Consider the following 18,098-nt stretch of genomic DNA (forward strand, 5'->3'; position numbering starts at 1 on the left):
TCTGATGGCCTGTAGAGGTTCAGCTAAAGGAATGTCTATTAATTTTTGAATTAGATAAACTGTGAGATACCATTCACACACCTATTAGAATGGCCAAAATCCAAAACACTGACATCTCCAAATGCTGGTGAGGACGTGGAGCCGCAGGAACGCTCACTCCCTGCTGGTGGGAACGCACAACGGTGCAGCTGCTTTGGAAGACACTGTGTCGGTTTCTTAGAAAACTCAACTGCTCCTGCCATACGAGCCAGCAATAGCCTTCCTTGGTATCTACCCCGAAGAGCTGAAAACTTATGTCCGCACAAATCCCTGCACGCTGATGTTTACAGTGACTTTATTCGTAACTGCCAAAACCTTATTCAAAATTATGCCAAAACGATTGTCAGAACTATTCAAAATTGCAAACAAGATGTCCTTCAATAGGTGAATGGATAAATAAAGCATTAGAATGAAATGAGCTATCATGTCATGAAAAGACATGGAACAAACTTAAATGCATAGCATCACTAAATAAAAGAAGCCAATCTGAAAAGGCTACATCCTGCATGGTTCCGGCTAAAGGCACTCTTGAAAAACAAAACTGTGGGAACAATAAAAAGATCGGTGGTCGTCAGGCACTAGGGCAAGGGATGAATCAGAGGAGCACAGAGCTGCCCGGGGCAGTGGGATTACTCTGCACGGTGCTGCTACGGGGCTACAGGCCATTCCACACTTGTCCAGACCCAGAGAATATTCACACCAAGAGTGAGCCCTGATGTCGCCTGTGCAGTCTGGGTGATAATGATCTATCAGTGTAGGTTCATCGATTACAACAAATGTGTACCAACAGGTGTTGACAGCAGGGGAGGCTATGCATGCGGGGAAAAGGGCACACATGGGAAACCTCTGTACATTCTGCTCGGTTGCTTAAAACTTAAAAAATAAAGTCTATCCAAGAAAGAATAAAAACGATTGTACTAAAGATGTCATTCTCAGTGAAGTGTGCTTTATAAAATATTCCTGTCTATGACATCCAACAAGCATCACAACTACCTTCACGTGCATGCGAGCTGGGGAGCTGCCCCTCCCTCAGAGGACATCCCGCAGAGGCAGAGCCAAGGGACGGGACCGGCTCTGCTGAGCCCGCGGTGACGGCTGACCCCGAACATGAAAGTCTCCTTTCCTCACTCTGCTCAGAAACCCATTTCTGGGGATTGTGAATCATCCCTGAGCCCCAGTGAAATGCATCCAGTCAGAACGGTCTCCCAGAGAGGGGGGAGGTGTAGAGAGCGCACGGGGGGGATTGTTAAGTGAGTCTGTTGTCACTTGCTGATCGCAGGTGAGCGTTCAGACTCCATTTAGAAGCCAAACTACAGGTTCATAATCTGCAAAGGCTCATCAGGGGAACACACACCTAAATCTCAAACTGGTGCAACAGAACCCCCCTGCTTGGCACAAGTTCCCCAGAGAAAACCACGAGCCACTGGCCCATGGTATTAGACTTGCATACAAAAAATACTTTGAAAATTACCATTGTCAAAAATGATCGTTTTTAAAAACTCTTTCAAATCTTACATACAAGCCGTTTAGGAGGATGCTAACGCTAAGCTCTTCCCTTAGCCCTGACCTCAGGGCATGGTTTGCCCTGAGCAGGGAGGCCAGGGCCAGGGAGCGCCTCTGCCCCCGCAGGGCCCCCGGAGTGCTGGTGCCCGCGGGGAGGGGCCCGAGCGCCAAAACAAAGCACACCATGGCGGAAGAAAAACCAGAGCAGGACCAAAATCAGAAAAAGGGGTATTCTGTCTGCTTTCCTATCTGCCACAATAAAGTGAGGTCCTAGTCACCCCTCTTCAACTTGGTACTACTCAGCAAACTACTCAGATCAGACAGAACAATCTGCCCAGGACAGTGTGTGCTCAGCAGGAGCAGAGCGTGAGCCCAGCAGACAGGGAAGAGGGGCTGGAGCTCAGGAGTCAGAAAGCCCCGTCAGGCCTGATGCTGACGCACCACACAGGCCGGCACCCACAGTGGCATGACCACACGTCAGAGTCCCCGGTGAGAAAGGGAAGGCTCCGAGTCTGTGAAACATGACACTACCTACCCACATTTTATAAATGTTTAATTCCTCAAAAGCATCAAAATCTTCTTTTATAAGCTCTATTCTATTACTCTGAAAATAGACTATTCCATAAAGCTGAGAATATGTGAGCCGTTTTCATGACCCACATCAGCAGAGTGGCTTATGTGTTTCCTGCTGACACTGGGGAGATGGGGGCTGCTTATCCAGAGCCAGACGTGGCACTGGTCGGGAGGGTCGTTCACAGAAACCTCTGAAGAGGCACCTGAGACTGCTGACCTGCACACCTATCGGTGGGACCCACAGGACCATCAGGGAGTGGTCCCAGCTTTGCAGTAACAAACATATCCTTTCTTCCTGTGGTTGGATACTGAAGTTTTGGTGATCAAGGGCACGTGACAAGCCTTCAGAATATGCCACGAGGCAGCAAAGGCTGATCTTAAACACCCCTAGGGTAGAGAGCAGAAAAGCAGAACTCACATGAAGCTGCTCAGCAGAGAGAAACCCCCAAGGGCACTGACCTGGTCCTCCTCTTCATCCTCATCTTCCGCCAGACGCTGCCTGCCCACCTCGTACAGCCTGCACACCGTGTCCATGTTCAGAGCATCCATACTGCCTTGGTTCTGAAACAGAATGCCCGGCCAGGAGGAGCAGTGAGTTCCCGGAAGGGCCACGCCCACACCTCAGCTCCAAGTGCCTCCCGAGCACCTTGACCCTGTAAGCACACAGCTCCCAGTACCCAGGTTCTGAACCGACTCTCAGAACGGCATACCCAGCACACTACCAGGGCAAAGAAACCAGGAGGGGAAGGCCTGGGCAGCAAGCACACTGCCCAAAGGGAGGCTGCCCTCCCTGGAACAGGCCTGTCCTGCTCTGCTGAGATGGCACTCTCCACACGGTTTTATATTGGGGTTCCTATTTCTCTTACCGTATCTCCACATCACATGAGTAGGTTATTAATAATCTATCATCGGGAATACACTAACTTTAGGACACATTTCTATCAGACAAAATGCCTGTAATATAACTCGAAAATGACCCTAAGCTTCAGAACAAAACAGCAGGATTCCTGCTGGCCCTTTACCTCGATGACAGCAAGGTAGCAGTCTTTGGTGTCTGTGCACAGGTCAAAGATGTTCCGTTTCACATCAATGGTTGCTGGAAAACAGGATGTGGTAAGACTTAGGACTGGACCACTCCTATGCCCTTAACCAGCTCTTCCTCTAAAGGAATTCAAGGTGAGTTCATATGTATTTCTCTTACTCCTCTGTTCTTCAGTGAAAAATTACAGTCCTCCCAGAAAACAGAGGATCTAAAATACAGAATACCGAAATCTGACAAAATGATCAACACCCACCCCTTCGTGCTCACCTATAGGTTTGTAATCAGTCGCATTAAACGTCCGGAAGGACGATCCAAAAGGGCTTTTCATCCTCTCCTCCATCAGGTCATCCTCATCATCCGCCTGCAGCATAGCTGGTTGGGGGCAGGGGAGAGAAACACGGTTAGGGTCAGAGACGGGCCCTAGGCTCAGAGACAGAAAACACGAGTGGGCATTCAAGCGAGCTTCCCTGCGGCAGATCCACTCGCCTAGATAGTTTCTCTCTGCATGTCCACAACTGCACCCCCCGCCTCTCCTCTGGCTCCCAACAAGCACTACAGCTGAAGGCTGGGGTCACAGGACAACCAATGCAGAGCATCTGCCCTAAGTTCACAGTGATGCAAGATTTAGTTGTTATCTTCAAACCAGTAGCCTTTCACCCTAAATCAACGTATTTTTCATCACAAAATTTGTCCCCAATAGTACTAGCATTTTATCTTTAATGTTACAACTTTCAAATGCTTTCTGATTCACATTTGAGAGATATTTACAAACAGGCAGTGTCAAATTGATGACAGAGAGAAAAGGAGGAGAAACATGAAAAAAGTTACAGGCGTGTCACCTCCATACATCACGGTCCCGGTGTGGTTGAACACCACCCGACACTGATCCAGAGCAGGAACTGTGTGCAAGAGGTGGAAGGTGCGCAGGTCCCACTAGGAGGGGCATGATCAAGGAAAACCGTTCCGTACAAAACTCCGTATCGAGCCTCATGGGGAAGTCCTCCAGGACCACATTTCCCCCTCTGCCCGGTATCAGTGCTTTAAAGTCGGTGAGATCAAGGTGGAACAGCATGTTGCTAAGTCCCTGCAAAGCTCCCCTGGTGTCCTCCAATCCCCGAGGCGACAGGAGCTCCCTCCACTCAACAGGACTCATTTTACTCCTACAACTAGCAGGTGATCTCTAGTGAAACCTTCTGCATACACACAGACGTCAACTCAATACTTGGGGAAGCAGGAAGGAATCCAGCCCCTCCTCCCAGTACGAAAAGAACATGCTAGTCCAAGTGCTGGCGATCACCAACATCGCTGCAAGTCCACTGGAGACTCACTAACACCAGGTCATGACCTGTGTGGACACTCTGACCAAGTACTGGTAGAAAGCAAACTAGATACCAAATGGAACCCAAGACAGGGTGTCAAGGATACGATCTCAGTATTAATGATGACCTCTAGTCCATTCGGATGGAAAACGCCACTGATGTTCATGTTGAACTTGTCGAACTTGTGGATGGCCTGTGCAGAGCGGACATCCCAGAGGACGCCATCATTTAAGACAAGATCATCTGTAGGGTTAAAGGTGGCACAGTTCCTCTTGTAGTTGTTGGCAAGATCTGGGTTAAACAGAGTCAACAGCTTGTTGCCAGTCTGAATATCATAAATCTTTAGAGAAGAAGGGGTGGGAAGAGAAAAATCAGACCAATCCATCCATTAACAAATTCAAAGAGAAGCTGTGTAAAATCTCTCTCCCATGCTTTCCAAATCCCACCAAAATCACAAAAGCCTACTGTGTAAAATAACCAGAAAGTAGGAAGAACACAGCCGTCCAAACAAAGCTTCAGTGCTTGGGTTCCCTTTTGAGGGTTAGAAACCCTTTTCCCATAGTAAGGGAATGAGCAGTGAGACTATGGGAAGGGTGAGAAAACCTGCTCATCCCCCCCTTCCAAGAAACAGGAAGTGTTTCTAAGACTGCAACGGGGAGAGCCTCCATGCAGAGAGCCCATGGTTACCCCCAGAATGCTCTCACGGGTCACCTTTTGGAAAAAGTGAAATACCCTCTTCCCTTAAAATCTCCCAATGTCCACATACAGCCCTACGCCACCAAACGTTCCAAACTCTATGACGTGCAACCCAGGTGGAGACCAGATCTTTCCCATCAGCCTTACAGACAGGCTGTAGTATTTCCAGTCTTTTAAAAAATCCTCCTTTAATATATGAACAAATCAGGAAACACCACAAGGAAACAAACAAATCCAGATCATGGGACAAGACAACCAGCCTGGTCTCTTCAAAAGTCAATGTCATGAAAACTGGAGAAATGGTTCTTGGCTTAAAACATTACTGAGACATAACAACCAAATGCAATGTGTGAGTCCTGGCTGGATCCTGGTTCAAAACAAAACAAAACAAAACAAAAACATTTGAAACCAAACACATCAGAAACAAACGGGAAAACTGAGTATTGGGTGGGGATTAGATGATGTTTGGGCACTACAATAAATTTTTGTATATTTGATAAAACTGTGATTATGTAATAAAATGTCCTTACTGCTACAATATACATGCTCTAAGACTTAGGGGTGAAATGTCATGATGTTTGCAACTTAATTTCAAATGATTCAGAAAAACACACATTTACACACAAAGAAAATATGGCAAACTATTACTAGGTGATAGGTATATGTACTATTCTTCCAACTTTGCCACATACTTTAACATTTTCAAATGAAAAGCCTGAGAGAAAGCCTTCCTTTACTGCTCACAGCTGCCACCCAAGCTTCCACCCCACTTCTCTGCCTTGTTTTTTATTTTTAGCACACTTCCAAAGACTTGTTTATACTCTGTGTCTCCACTTCTGATCAGCGTAAACCCTGGTGCACGCAGCAAGCCCCTGGTGGGTAATGGTGGCCTCCGCGGCATTAACTCAGAGGTCGCCCTGCGATCCACATCCCATGCGGCTCAGCAGTTTCTGACCCAATAGATGAAATCTCTTCAGAAGCGGCTTCCCTCACCTTCCGGAACTCATCTCGCTCCCGGGATCCCCTCTGCCTTACTGGCCACTCTCCCTGGTCTCCTTCTCAAGCTCCTCCTCACTTGGCAAAATCTAAATGTTGGCACATGCCAGGACTTTGTCCCCATATTCTCTCCTCTAGGGCCCTTGATCTCATCCAGGTTTACGGCTCTAACCACTGCTGACGTGTGGACAATCCCTGAATCTCTATCTCCCACCCCAGACCTCTCTCCTGAACTCCCAGTTTGGATGTCCAACTGCCCACTCCCTACTTGAACGTCTAATAGAGTAACAAGCTTCACGTGTCCAAACCCGCAGGGTCCAGCCATGGCCTTCCCACGGCCTCCCCACCAGGCCCGCGGGGGCCCAGGCCTCTGCAGCTCTCACACACGGGCTGCCGCAACAGCCTGCTAGCCAGGAAGCCTGCTCTTCGTTCTCACAGAAACCAGACTCACACTTCAGGAACTTCACAGCCACTTGTGTCCTCTGCTCGGCCTCCAGTGCCTTCACCTCACTCAGTGGAAAGGCCAAAGGTCCTGCCACCATGCTGCAGGATGCTACACGAGGTGGCCCCACTGACCTCAGCTCTTACCCTTCCCCCACCAGCTCCCAAGGGAGGGCTTTTCCCTTGCCATTTCTTCTCTCAGAACACTTTTCCCTCATCTGTCTGCAGCACACCCACACTTCCTTCAAGACGTTGCTTAAGCACTAACCAGTAACACTATCCTAGATAAAACCCAAGTCCCCCACACCACCCCCAGACACATCCCACCCCTTCCCCACCTCCTCCTCCTTGGGGGCACTTGCTACCTGACATTTCACCTCTGGCTTCTTTACGGTCTCCCCAATGTGGCTCCATACGGCAAGGACTTTACTTCACCTAAAACTGCAAGTATTTGAAAATATCTGCTGTGCTAATGACTCTTCCTCAAATTGCCAGATTAAGTTCATGTTCAGTCCTTTTACGTTTTCCCATGTATCTTAGAACTACTTTACTACACTTCTGGATTCCATCTGGGAAGAGTATCACTGAGCCATTTCTCAGTGCCCACAGAATTTCAATCCTCACATTCACTCCACAAATGGGCACCACCAGCTCAAATGCAGCGACATCTGAAGTACTTACATGGGCGATGTCTCCTTTGGTGCCTATGACCCGGTCCTGAGAGTGCTTACTGAACTCGACATAGTGATCTTCCGTGAAGGAATGCCTACAGACACACAACAGGAGGGCTGAGCAGTGGGCCTGCAGGGCACGCTTGCCCAACCCGCAGAAACAAGGGCTTCTTCTGAGCCTCTGGCCCAACCACACTCGGAGATGCTCCGCTTCCAAACAGGAAAAACTGTACACTTAACGACTACCAAGACAATTCCCTCCATCAGCTTGTCCAAGTGGATCTGAAATACTTCCCGGAATTAGTTAAAGGAAGGGCCAACGGGGCACGCATGCCTTGAAGTGCACCCAGCCAAAAGTGCAACTGTCACATGTGAACATGAGGAAACACAGGTGTGCTCTTTAGAATCGGTGAAGGTTTGCCATGTGACAGGAATGTATATACCTGGTAAGAATATCCAGGAATTTAGAAAGATAAAAATCTTACTAAACCTAAGCCACAGATGAGAAAGAGAGAAGTAAGCAATGACTCACAGCATTCCTCTTTTCCCAAAAGGCTTTAAGTCTAAGAATCAGATGAAGGGGATATAAATTAGGCAAATTATAAAACAGAGAGACTAGGTTATAAAAGTAGCTACATACTTCATATCAAACACTGATTTCATCCCCCACAGTGCAGACAGGGGCTGGCTCCAGGTAGCAGATGTCAGCAGCAAGGACCCGTCCTAGGAGGAGGCCAAAGGCGGGTCACCATGTATCTATGCAAATGCTATCTCCCACTAGCATTTTAAAATACAAGCTTAAAAAATATTTGTGGATTGTAAAGACAACAGAGAAACTCCAAGGAACCACGAAAGGGTCAGAAGCTACTAGGGTTTAAGTACATGCACCTGCGGTGCCCTAAAAAGTAACTAAATTCAGTAATAAATCCTCCTGAACAGAAAATACAATAGTTCCAGGAAGAGGGGGAAAACTTGGAAAGATGTCGAAGATGATTCCTTCTTTCCTGATACAGGACATAGTCCTCAGTTTCCCTCATCTAAACTAACAGTCAACTGAAAACATGTCAGACTTTCTAGCTAAAGACACTTAAAGGTCCTCAAAGAGAAAGCCCCAAAAAGGGGGATCGTCTTTTACTCTAATATCAGGAAAACTACACTTGTCATCCTAACAGTCCTGACTTTTAGAAAGTCGGTGTCAGTTCCATCTCAATTTCCAACTAAGATAAATTAAAAAAAAAAAATGTGTGTGTATGTGAGATATACATATCTCACACACATACACATATATAGATAGATGTGTGTATGTATGTATAAAATATAGAGACAGAGATGATAGGGATATATATACATACACCTCCAGGTCTTAAAACAAGGGCTGGCGGACTTACTTAAAGGGCCAAATAGTAAATACCTTGGGCTTTACAGGCCACGTTATCCGTGTTGCAACCGCTCCCCTCTGCACTGCAGTCCAGAAGCAGCCACAGATAACATGTTAAGCATGTGAGGCTGGCTTTGCTGCCGTGAAACACGCAAATACAGGCACCCAGCCAACCACAGGCCCACAGCTCCCCAGCCACGGCAGAAGGAAGGCTGATACCACCTAGGAAGGGACCCTCACCCTGGAAGGTTCAAGGTGTGTGATGGCCGAGTTGTGACAGTTATAGCTGGCCTCCTCCTGCCCACTGAACACATTATACAGCTTCAGCTGCCCAGTGCAGGTGCCAAGCATGAGGAACCGCTCCCGTGCTGAGAACGCACAGCAAGTGAAGCCACTCTCATCCTCGTTGGCTTCCCGGAACACTGAAATAGGACGGAACCTAGGCAAACAAAAAAAGGATCAGAGACAATGTGCAAGGACTCCAAAGAGACGCTCTGCTAGAGGGTGAGAGAACTGAGCATTTATGTTTCAATTGGGTTCTTTTAAAGTATCAGTCAGCTTCGGTGGTTCATTTGCATTTGAGATGAGAAAAAGGACCTCCACTTACAAATTTTAACAACAAAAATTCCCATGTTTAACACCTGTGATCCTACGTAAGATTTGTAAAGAATCAAAATAGGAGACAACTTGGACCAGAGGGATACCAAGTTTGGGAGCCTAGGTGGGGACGGCACGGTGCATGGGCTCTGACAAGGACACAGTATCTTACTGCCAACAAGCATAGGAGGCATCCGAGGTCCCCAGAAGGCTGGCTAAAGGAAGGAGTCACATCGCTCATGCTCAGGTATTGGTGCAAAGCGACTGTCACTGGTATTGTCAGCCAGCAAACACCCCAGCATTCTGGTGCAATCACTCTGCTGATATTGCCCACATGCTCTGATTTAAATAGAAGAGTCAAGCCAATTTCCCGGGAGTGAGGTGGTAAGGAGATTACCTGCTAAAGATAAGGTGCCTATCAAAGCACCCGCCATCCACCCCTCCATACTTTGGAAACGACGCCCTGCGGTTTAGCCTTGAGGTAAAGTTTATTGGCGCTTGCCGCCTCTGTTTTGGCTCAGGACACTGGTGAGGAGTAAAGAGAGAGAAAGGCGGGCAAGTGGCAACTGGGTTCTTGCAGCGAGCATGCTGCTCTCTAAGATACTCCGTGATGATACTGTCCAGTGTAGGTGGGGAAGGAAGGTGTCTGTCCAGCTGCTTTTTTATGGCCGGGCTTTGGCTGTAGGCGCCGTGGTCCGACTTCTGCCGCAATACTCTGATTTTCCTGCCATTGCAGGGGGACGGCCTCTCTCTGATAAAACTGATCCTCCCTATCAAGGGGGAGTTGCCTGCATAGGACGGGCCCGGCAGAGCTAGTGAGCCCTGAGGGGGCCGTGGCTGCGGATGGGCCATGGGGGCAGAAGGCGCAGGGGCACCCACAGCAGCATGGCCGCCCAGCCGAGTGGCGATGCCATTGGCAAGGCGTGGGGTTCGGGGAAGAGACACAGGAGCAGCAGCGGTGGCTGGGGTGAAGGCTGAAGAATGTGAGGCAGCAGTCATGGGCAGGTCAGCCTCTTTTGTCAGCACAGTTGCTGTCTCCCCAAGCCCTTTAGAAATGAGATGGTTTCGTATCAACAGAAGCAGCTCCTTCTCAGGGAAGGAGATCCTCGACTGGGCAACAACATCTGCTTTCTGCAGCCGAGCCAGTGACACGTCAGTGCCAATGAGCAGCGGCTTCCCGGACACCCGCTCAATGAGCTCGGCCGCATACTTGCAGAACTTGACATGCTCGCTGCGCTTGTCCTGCAGCACAGGCTCCTTCATGAGCTGCTGGATCTGGCAGCTGCTGAAAAGGGGCAGCTTGCTAATGATCTGCCGGACAGTGCTACTGCGAGACAGGCCCACCAGGGCCTTGCAGGCCAGAGCCCGGATCTGGTCAGCATCTGTGATGGGCATCTTGATGGACAGTAAGGACAGGAGCACCTTGATGCCGTTGTTGGACTGGACAATGTTCCACATCTTGGCCAAGGTGTGCTCGCTGCTTTTGGGAGTCTGAGGCAGCTTTCTCCGAGGCGTGCCAGAGATGAATTTGCCAATGCTGGAGATTCGATTATCCGGGCCACACACACAATTGATGATAATCTGAAGTGCAGACTTCTGGATTTCAGCATCATGGATAAAGAACTCACCCTCAGCTACTCCCAAAATAATGCTGATACCTATTGGGGGAAGACCCAAAAAAACCTTTGAGAGTATTCCTCATAAAATGAAAGGCCATCTTTCACAGTTGGGAAGTTCCAGAGTCAAAATTTAGAGTTCTATACATTTTGTTGCACTTAAAGAAAATTACCTCATTTTTAAAAAGTACAAGGCGCTGCTTGTATACAATATAATCAGCTCTACTGCAATGTATCTTTGTGACCAGTACCTCGTATGCAGCTGTTAAATAAGGGAATGATACCATTTTTGCATGGAATGTGCAATTTTTCCCAGGTAAGAGAAGCTAAGCTAGTGGGGAAGGGAAAAGCCCTCAGCCTAGCTGCCACAGTGACAGCAGGAACCCTTTCTGCTGTACATGAAATTAAGAACCAGTGGCTACACCTCAGGCTTTCTCCCCAGAGTGGTGCGCCCCAGGCCCCGCAGCCAGTCCTGACTCACCGGAGGAGCCTTGCTCGTAGTAAAGTGTAGTTCGCTTCTGTTTTGTGTTTGGCAGCCTCTGTCCATTCTGAGCTGCTTGCCAATCGCGGATTTTGTTAGGGCTAAGGTTATAGAGTTGCTTCGGTTTTTTACTGTCTGCCCCAACCCATTTTTTCCCATAAACTTTATTTTTAGCACAGGACTGCTGAGTACAAGGTTTTCAGGAATGCACGTGCGTCATTACGGCAGAAACACCTGCACCATTCAGAAAGCCTGAGTTGGCCAGTGCTGACTCCTCTCCATGACCTGTATGTATGACCTAGCAGGGACAGACAGGTACCCTCCTCCACTGCCTTCTGTTCTAATACTGCAGCATTAGATCAGGTAACTAACGACAAGCAGAATATCAAAGGAAAACACATCCAGACGAAGTGGTAACAAGAATGGGCAGGGTGTGACCTACCTACAGTGGAGACAGTGGAGCCGGCCTCATCCAGCACGTCCACTGATTCTGCCAGCTGGAGCTGGATTCTGGGCACCACGGTGAGAATGGCCAGGACATCCAGGGCGAAGCGCACGGTGTCATTCCTGGGCAGGAAGAACAGTGAGTCAACGGAGACCCGGCATACAGCACAAGCCAGAACATGGTTAGAAAGAGAAAGCGGGAGACGGGCTGGATCACAACTATTACCTGTGCAGCTCCGTCCCAGCCATAGTGTTGAGAGCATTTGTCACCATGACACTAATTTGAAAACACATGGGGGTGGACTTTTCACCTATCAAATCCCTAAGATTAAAAACAAAGGATGATTGGGGGACAGCGAGCGCGAGCGGGGAGGGAGGGAGAAGGGGACCGTGGGGTATCATGATTGGTGCACACGGTGTGTGTGGGGTCACGGGAGAGACAGTGTAGCTCAGAGAAGACAAGCAGGGACTCTGTGGCATCTTACTACACTGATGGACAGTGACTGCAATGGGGTATGGGGAGGACTCAATAATAAGGGTGAATGTAATAACCACATTGTTTCTCTTATGAAACTTTCCTAAAAGTGTATATCAATGATATCTTAATAAAATAAAAAAAAAACAACAAAGGATGACTCCCAGTGTTGGTAAAGATGTACAGAGACAAATGCTCTCAAACTTTTGGTGGCAGCAGAAATTGACACTCTTTCTGGAAAATAATTTGGAAATACAGAACAAGATTCTTAAAATATTTATAGTCTTTGACCCAGGAATTTCACTTTCAAGAATCCATCCTAAGGAAATTATCAAAAGTACAAACAAGAATTTATGTATTAAGATGTGCATTTTCACATCATTTAAAATAGCAAGAGCTAATTAGAAAACCTACAGAGAACAGCAATACATGCGAAAATTATGATACACTCATATGAAGAACAACTCTGAAGCTCTTGACAATTATTTTCAAAGAACTCTAAAGGACAAAGGAAATGGCCCAAATACAACACTAATGAAACAAACTGTAAGACAAAATTTTACATCTGATAGTATCAACTACTGGCAAGACAAGAGAGAAAGGAAACGCTCATATACTGCTGTCGGGGGAAACAAATGTATGATCATTTTCTGAGCCATTTGGAAATCCAACCAATAAAGATGAAATGCAGACGGCCTACAGCCTAGCTTGTACAATCTCAAGGGAGACTCTAAAGGAGGTATGTGGTACCATTCACTTGATAGCAGAAAACATACACACACACTAAATATCCACAGCAGGAGAATAAATGGTAGTAGAGAAATACAAGAGTCTGAGCAAACATCAACGCTTAGTACAAATCTCAAAAAAGTTGCAAAAGATACATATAGGACAATACTTATATAACCTAAAAACATACAAAAGAGTACTGTATTACTGCTTATAATAACTATATTGTACACATCTGTACAACATAAAAACAGGACAGGAGAGCACACACTCCAGCTCCAAAATACTGGTCACTCTGGGGAGGCAGAGGAGAGGGACTGTCAGAGCGGCACATACAGCAACATGCCAGCCGTGGGCACAAAGTGGTGGCTGTATTATCCTCTGTGCCCTCCTGTATTTTTTATTAAATACTATAATCTCAATGTGTATTTACATATATTTTTTATCACTGGCTAAGAATAATTCTCTTTTCTGTGCTTTTGTACATTCTAAGCAGAAGTGTTTAATTTTTAAGAACAAACTTTTAAAGAACATACTCCAAACATTTATATTTTCTTAGTAGTCCAAATATGGGGGAAAAACATATTCATAACTTTCCTAGTTACCTTTTGAGCTTTCATCCTCTTTTAAGCAAAGTTGTCTCAACAGTGGTTCTCAAAGTTTGGGGAGGGGACCCCTGAGGGGTCGGTCTCTTGAGACCCTTTCAGAAGGTCGGGTGATATAACAATCACCTCCACGATAACACTAAGATGTCACTTTCCCTGCTCACTCTCACTCTCTCGAGTGTACGGTGGAGCTTTCTAGAGGCTGTCATGTGTGATATCACAGAAGATCAAAATACAGAAGCAGGTAAGAGATATTAAGCCAGACATTTAAAAACTTGCTGAAATCTGATTTTAGAATTTTTCATTAAAAAAATGCTATATGCAATGAGTTTATTTTTAAATAAATTCATAAGTATTTTTACACTTTTCTCAGCTTTAGTATCTAATACGTTAAATATTGGTAGATTGCATACGAAAACAAAAGCCCTCTGAGGTTTTCAATGTATAAGAGGGTAAAGGGGACCTGAGACCAGAAAGCGTGAAAATGGCTATGCTGGCAGTATCCCCTAGACTTACCACCCCGGGGTGCAGCCAACAAGCCCATGACCCTAAATGAGCCCCTCGTCTTTATGGCAGGGGCCAGAGAAAGAAGATCGAGAACCGCTGTCTGTGAACTTGCTACTACCTTCTCTCAGACCCCATCTTTCAAAAACAGAGTTTCCATTCATTTTAAATCATCGTCAAAAGAACCCACCCAACCTCCTGACCTGCCAGCTGTCCTTTCCCTAAGCCTTGTCCTGCTCTGCTTTTAACTGAACTGTGAAAATCATAACAAGAGCAAAAAATACAGGTTTATGTGATGGTAAACTTTAGGTATGGTCGTCACGTCGTAGAGATTTATAATCTAAGCCCCCAAATATACTAGGCTTCAGCCTACAGACAGGACTTCAACCCTGCCTCTGCAAGTACAGCAATGAGAACTGTTAACTGCTGGGAGCACAGGCCCGAATGCCTGCCTGCTGTGTGGCACTTACAGTCACCAGGACCACAAATCTAAATAAGCACTCTATAAAGTAAAAATTATCATGCTCAATCTAGCTCTCAGTGAAAGCCCAAAATTTCAGTCCACTTCAACAAATGTTTGTTAAGCATATGTGCAAACCAACAGCAGCTCTAGCAAAAGCAGAAATCAGACCGTCCGAAACCCCTCTCTTGTCCCACCTTGCATAATAGGTCTTCCAATTGCAGGCGATGGAAATGAGCTGCAGCAGCAGCTGGACACAGGAGAGTTTAAGGAAGACTTCAGCTGGTTCCCAGTAGAGCTGAGCCGGACCGTATTCTATCAGGAACTCCATCATCTCCACTATCTGTTCGTGAGTGTATGAGCATGCCTATAAGGAGAGAGAGCTTACTGAAGAGCTCTGCCCTGTGCCCACTACCCTCCCCAACACGGCTTGATGGCCAATACTTTTGAATAATAAGGCTTTCAAATTCTACAATTCTTGAGTCGAGCCCACATACGAAACAATGACTATATAATAATCTGTGAAATAATGACTATATAATAGTCTTTTATTTATAAATAGACTCATGATACATTTTGCCCAAAAAGGAACAAAACATTCAATTTGTTGGTGCATTACTTCACAGCCTAAGAAAAAAAGCACCATGTAAAATAACTAGTCTGTTCAATGTGGTTTTTAGGACTAAACGTATCACTGAACAAACATATCTTCATTCCAAAACATATCAAACTCAAAATGAGAGAGAAGTGCAGCTCTAGGCACATCCTTCAGAGAGGCTCCACACAGAAGGAGCTAAGACATCCAGTACTTTTCATAAAAGAAAGCCCTTTTACACACACTTCACCTTGTGGTTCCAGCATCCCAGGGAAGCAGCAACTTCCGGCTGGGAGCAAAGTCCGTCCTCGACACATCCACTTGCAAGTGTTCAGGCTCCACGTAGGGCAAGGGTCACCCAGGAACCCACACACAGACCCCAGTGACCTGAATGGGGGCTTGCGGCCCAAAGCGCCACAGAGAGTGCTAGCAGCGCTCCCTGTGAGACAAGGGCCTCTCACCTTGTAGGGCGGCTGCGGATGGACAAGAATGCCCCCCTCGGTCCTCTGAAGTGACTGCTTCACTTGCTCTAACTTAATGGCCAGGTGGGCCTCAAAGTACTTGCGCAGGGCCATGCAGGTGTGCTTGCCTGTCTGGCGGCTGGCAAATATCTCATCATCGCTCAGAAGGGCACCCTGATCTTCCAGGTTTAGAATCTCCAAAGTACTGATCTGTTGAGAAAGAAGCAAAAGAGTGGGGCAAGGGTGGGGGTTGGGGAGGAGCAAACAGGAAAAGTAAGGAGAGGAAAACTTCAGTAAACCTCTGTGCTCGGCAAGGCCGGCAAACATCGGCATGCACCTGTGTATACACCACGCTAAGCGCAGCCACAGGGAAGCAAGACATCACACCAAGTGAGCCGTTACATGGCTTCCAATCCCGCTCAGAGATATATAGGCAGCTCCTCCACAGCGCCTCCTGCGTGCGACAACTACATTCCAGGCCAGTGTGTGCAGGGGCACACAGGCCCCCAACCGCTTCTGAGACAAGGCAACTGTGAATGAGGGATGGAGAGGACTTCACCCACAAAGAATGACAGCAAAACCCCTACAGTCAAAAGCTGCCTCTCCTCAGCTGCTGCTAAGGGGCAAACAGGATGCCTGCTCCTCAAAGACAGAAGACACTGAAGGGCCTCACCAAGTTCACCAGACGCCGAAGACCATCATAGCGGTCAAAGAGCTCCAACACGGCCCGGAAGGAGAAGCAGATTGAGAAAAACATGGTAGCATGGCAGCATCCTGAGGCATGAGAACATTCCATTAACCAAAGGGTATAGTTCACCACATCAGACAGAACATTGTGAGGATGCATGCAAACCTGCAAAAAATAAAAACATAATTTAAAAAATTTAGGGGCAAAGGAACGTTCAAAAGGGATGAGAAATTCAGCAGTATAGACAGATATCTTTGCACATACGATGATCTTTCCCGGTCAGGTCATTCTGAGTTTAAAGCTCATGTTACAAATGAAACGTAACAATCTATTTCAAACCCGAAAACAACTGAAATTTAGATAAGCATTTAAATTTGATCTATACTTACTGAATGCCTAATTTTATGAATATTTACCTCCTTTAATGCTCACAATGCTCTGTTACGTGGGTATTAGGGTTCCCACTTGAAAAATGAGGAAGAGACTCGGGGGTAAGGACCATCCCCAGGGTCGCGGAGCGACTAAGCCTCACTCACTGACTCACTCTGCGCCTCGGACGGCAGCATCTAATGTGCCCTTAGCCACAGTTGCGTATGTACACGCACAGATTAGGATACCACACTCAAAGACTACGTATCCTTGCACGATGTGGCTCTCAAGAGGGAAAGAACATCGAAATGTCATCTTATTAATAAGTATGCGCAGATGAATAAAGACAAAGCCCAAGAAGCACTCACCCACCTGACTCTCCCAGGAAAACCACACCACACAGAAGAGCAGAGCCACATTCCCAGCCTCGAAGTGACAAGAGCCTCCTTGGGGGGTCTAAGGACCCACTTACTTCCCAGATATGGAGCCCACTTACTGTCTTCGTATCACTACGTAAGAAAGTCTTCACTAGAAAAATAAAAGAACTGATGTGGCACCTCTGAAGCCCTGAGAACAGCAGGAGAGGTTTTACTGTCCCCTCCACACACTATCTGCTCACCAACACAGAGCTTCATCATCTGCTGTTTTTACAACAGATTGAGTAAAAAATGCAAAATGTAACTCCACCCAGGGACAGACAGGGATGCAACAGAAATGGCAAAAAAAAATGTATAAAGTCCCCAGACTCCAATCCATCTTGCTCTTCTTCACAGGGTCAGAAAAAAGAACCTTTTCTAAACAACTTTACATTTTTAGAGTGCCTGGTAAAGATCACCACCATACTTCTTTCATTGACATGTACTCCGACTAGTCATTTTCTTCCTATCCAGAGGTGGTTCTGGGAATGCGCCAGAGTGGCCGGCCACCCAGCCCCCCCCCCCACCCAAACGCACGACTCACTCTTTCCATAGCGTCCTGGTTGTAGGACAGGTAGTACAAGCACATGGACACCCCAGTAGCAGCCATAGACGGACGAGGAATTTCCAATAATTTCTGTACTCCACCGTGTGCAACAAACTCTGTGGCAAACTTGTTATGGAGCAGGAGAGATGCTAGGTGCTAAACAAAGAGGACATGTGTTACCGTGGAAAAATCTAGAACAATCAAAAAATATTAGATTAAGCTGCTAAACACAAAGAATCCTCTGAAGTAGACAACCAGCATGGCTTAAGGGAAACAACCTACCTCTAGATTCCATAACATTCCCTGCCAACACCAGAAGTTCTCATAAAGGTGAAAAACAAGAAATAAAAAACAGTGCTCTAAGTACTGATGTAATCAATCCAAAAACCATTTTATTATTACACTGCTTCCCTAAGGGATTTTTCTTAGAATTCCCACTTTAATCCTCTTACC

At 46.8% G+C, this 18,098-nt stretch overlaps 1 protein-coding gene across 5 annotated transcripts in view; it reads right to left on the reverse strand.

Moving 5' to 3' along the window:
- The window catches only part of DCAF1 (DDB1 and CUL4 associated factor 1), a 56,416-nt gene that overhangs the window by 12,546 nt on the left and 25,772 nt on the right, over positions 1-18,098 (reverse strand). For 4 of the 5 annotated variants that reach the window (XM_073230641.1, XM_073230643.1, XM_073230642.1 and 1 more), the window contains 14 exons: positions 17,643-17,801; positions 16,299-16,478; positions 15,626-15,835; positions 14,767-14,936; positions 11,795-11,919; positions 9,653-10,913; positions 8,899-9,097; positions 7,921-8,003; positions 7,291-7,375; positions 4,583-4,816; positions 3,997-4,090; positions 3,425-3,529; positions 3,138-3,211; positions 2,575-2,676 (listed from right to left, as the gene is read on the reverse strand). In XM_073230641.1, the coding sequence (XP_073086742.1) occupies positions 2,575-2,676; positions 3,138-3,211; positions 3,425-3,529; positions 3,997-4,090; positions 4,583-4,816; positions 7,291-7,375; positions 7,921-8,003; positions 8,899-9,097; positions 9,653-10,913; positions 11,795-11,919; positions 14,767-14,936; positions 15,626-15,835; positions 16,299-16,478; positions 17,643-17,801 (3,081 nt within the window). Of the gene's footprint in view, positions 1-2,574; positions 2,677-3,137; positions 3,212-3,424; positions 3,530-3,996; positions 4,091-4,582; positions 4,817-7,290; positions 7,376-7,920; positions 8,004-8,898; positions 9,098-9,652; positions 10,914-11,794; positions 11,920-14,766; positions 14,937-15,625; positions 15,836-16,298; positions 16,479-17,642; positions 17,802-18,098 lie in introns of those variants that run through there. The other variant, XR_012128872.1, reaches the window with a different exon arrangement.

This window comes from Manis javanica, chromosome 3 (assembly GCF_040802235.1).
Source record: "Manis javanica isolate MJ-LG chromosome 3, MJ_LKY, whole genome shotgun sequence".
NCBI classification, from domain to species: Eukaryota; Metazoa; Chordata; class Mammalia; order Pholidota; family Manidae; genus Manis; species Manis javanica.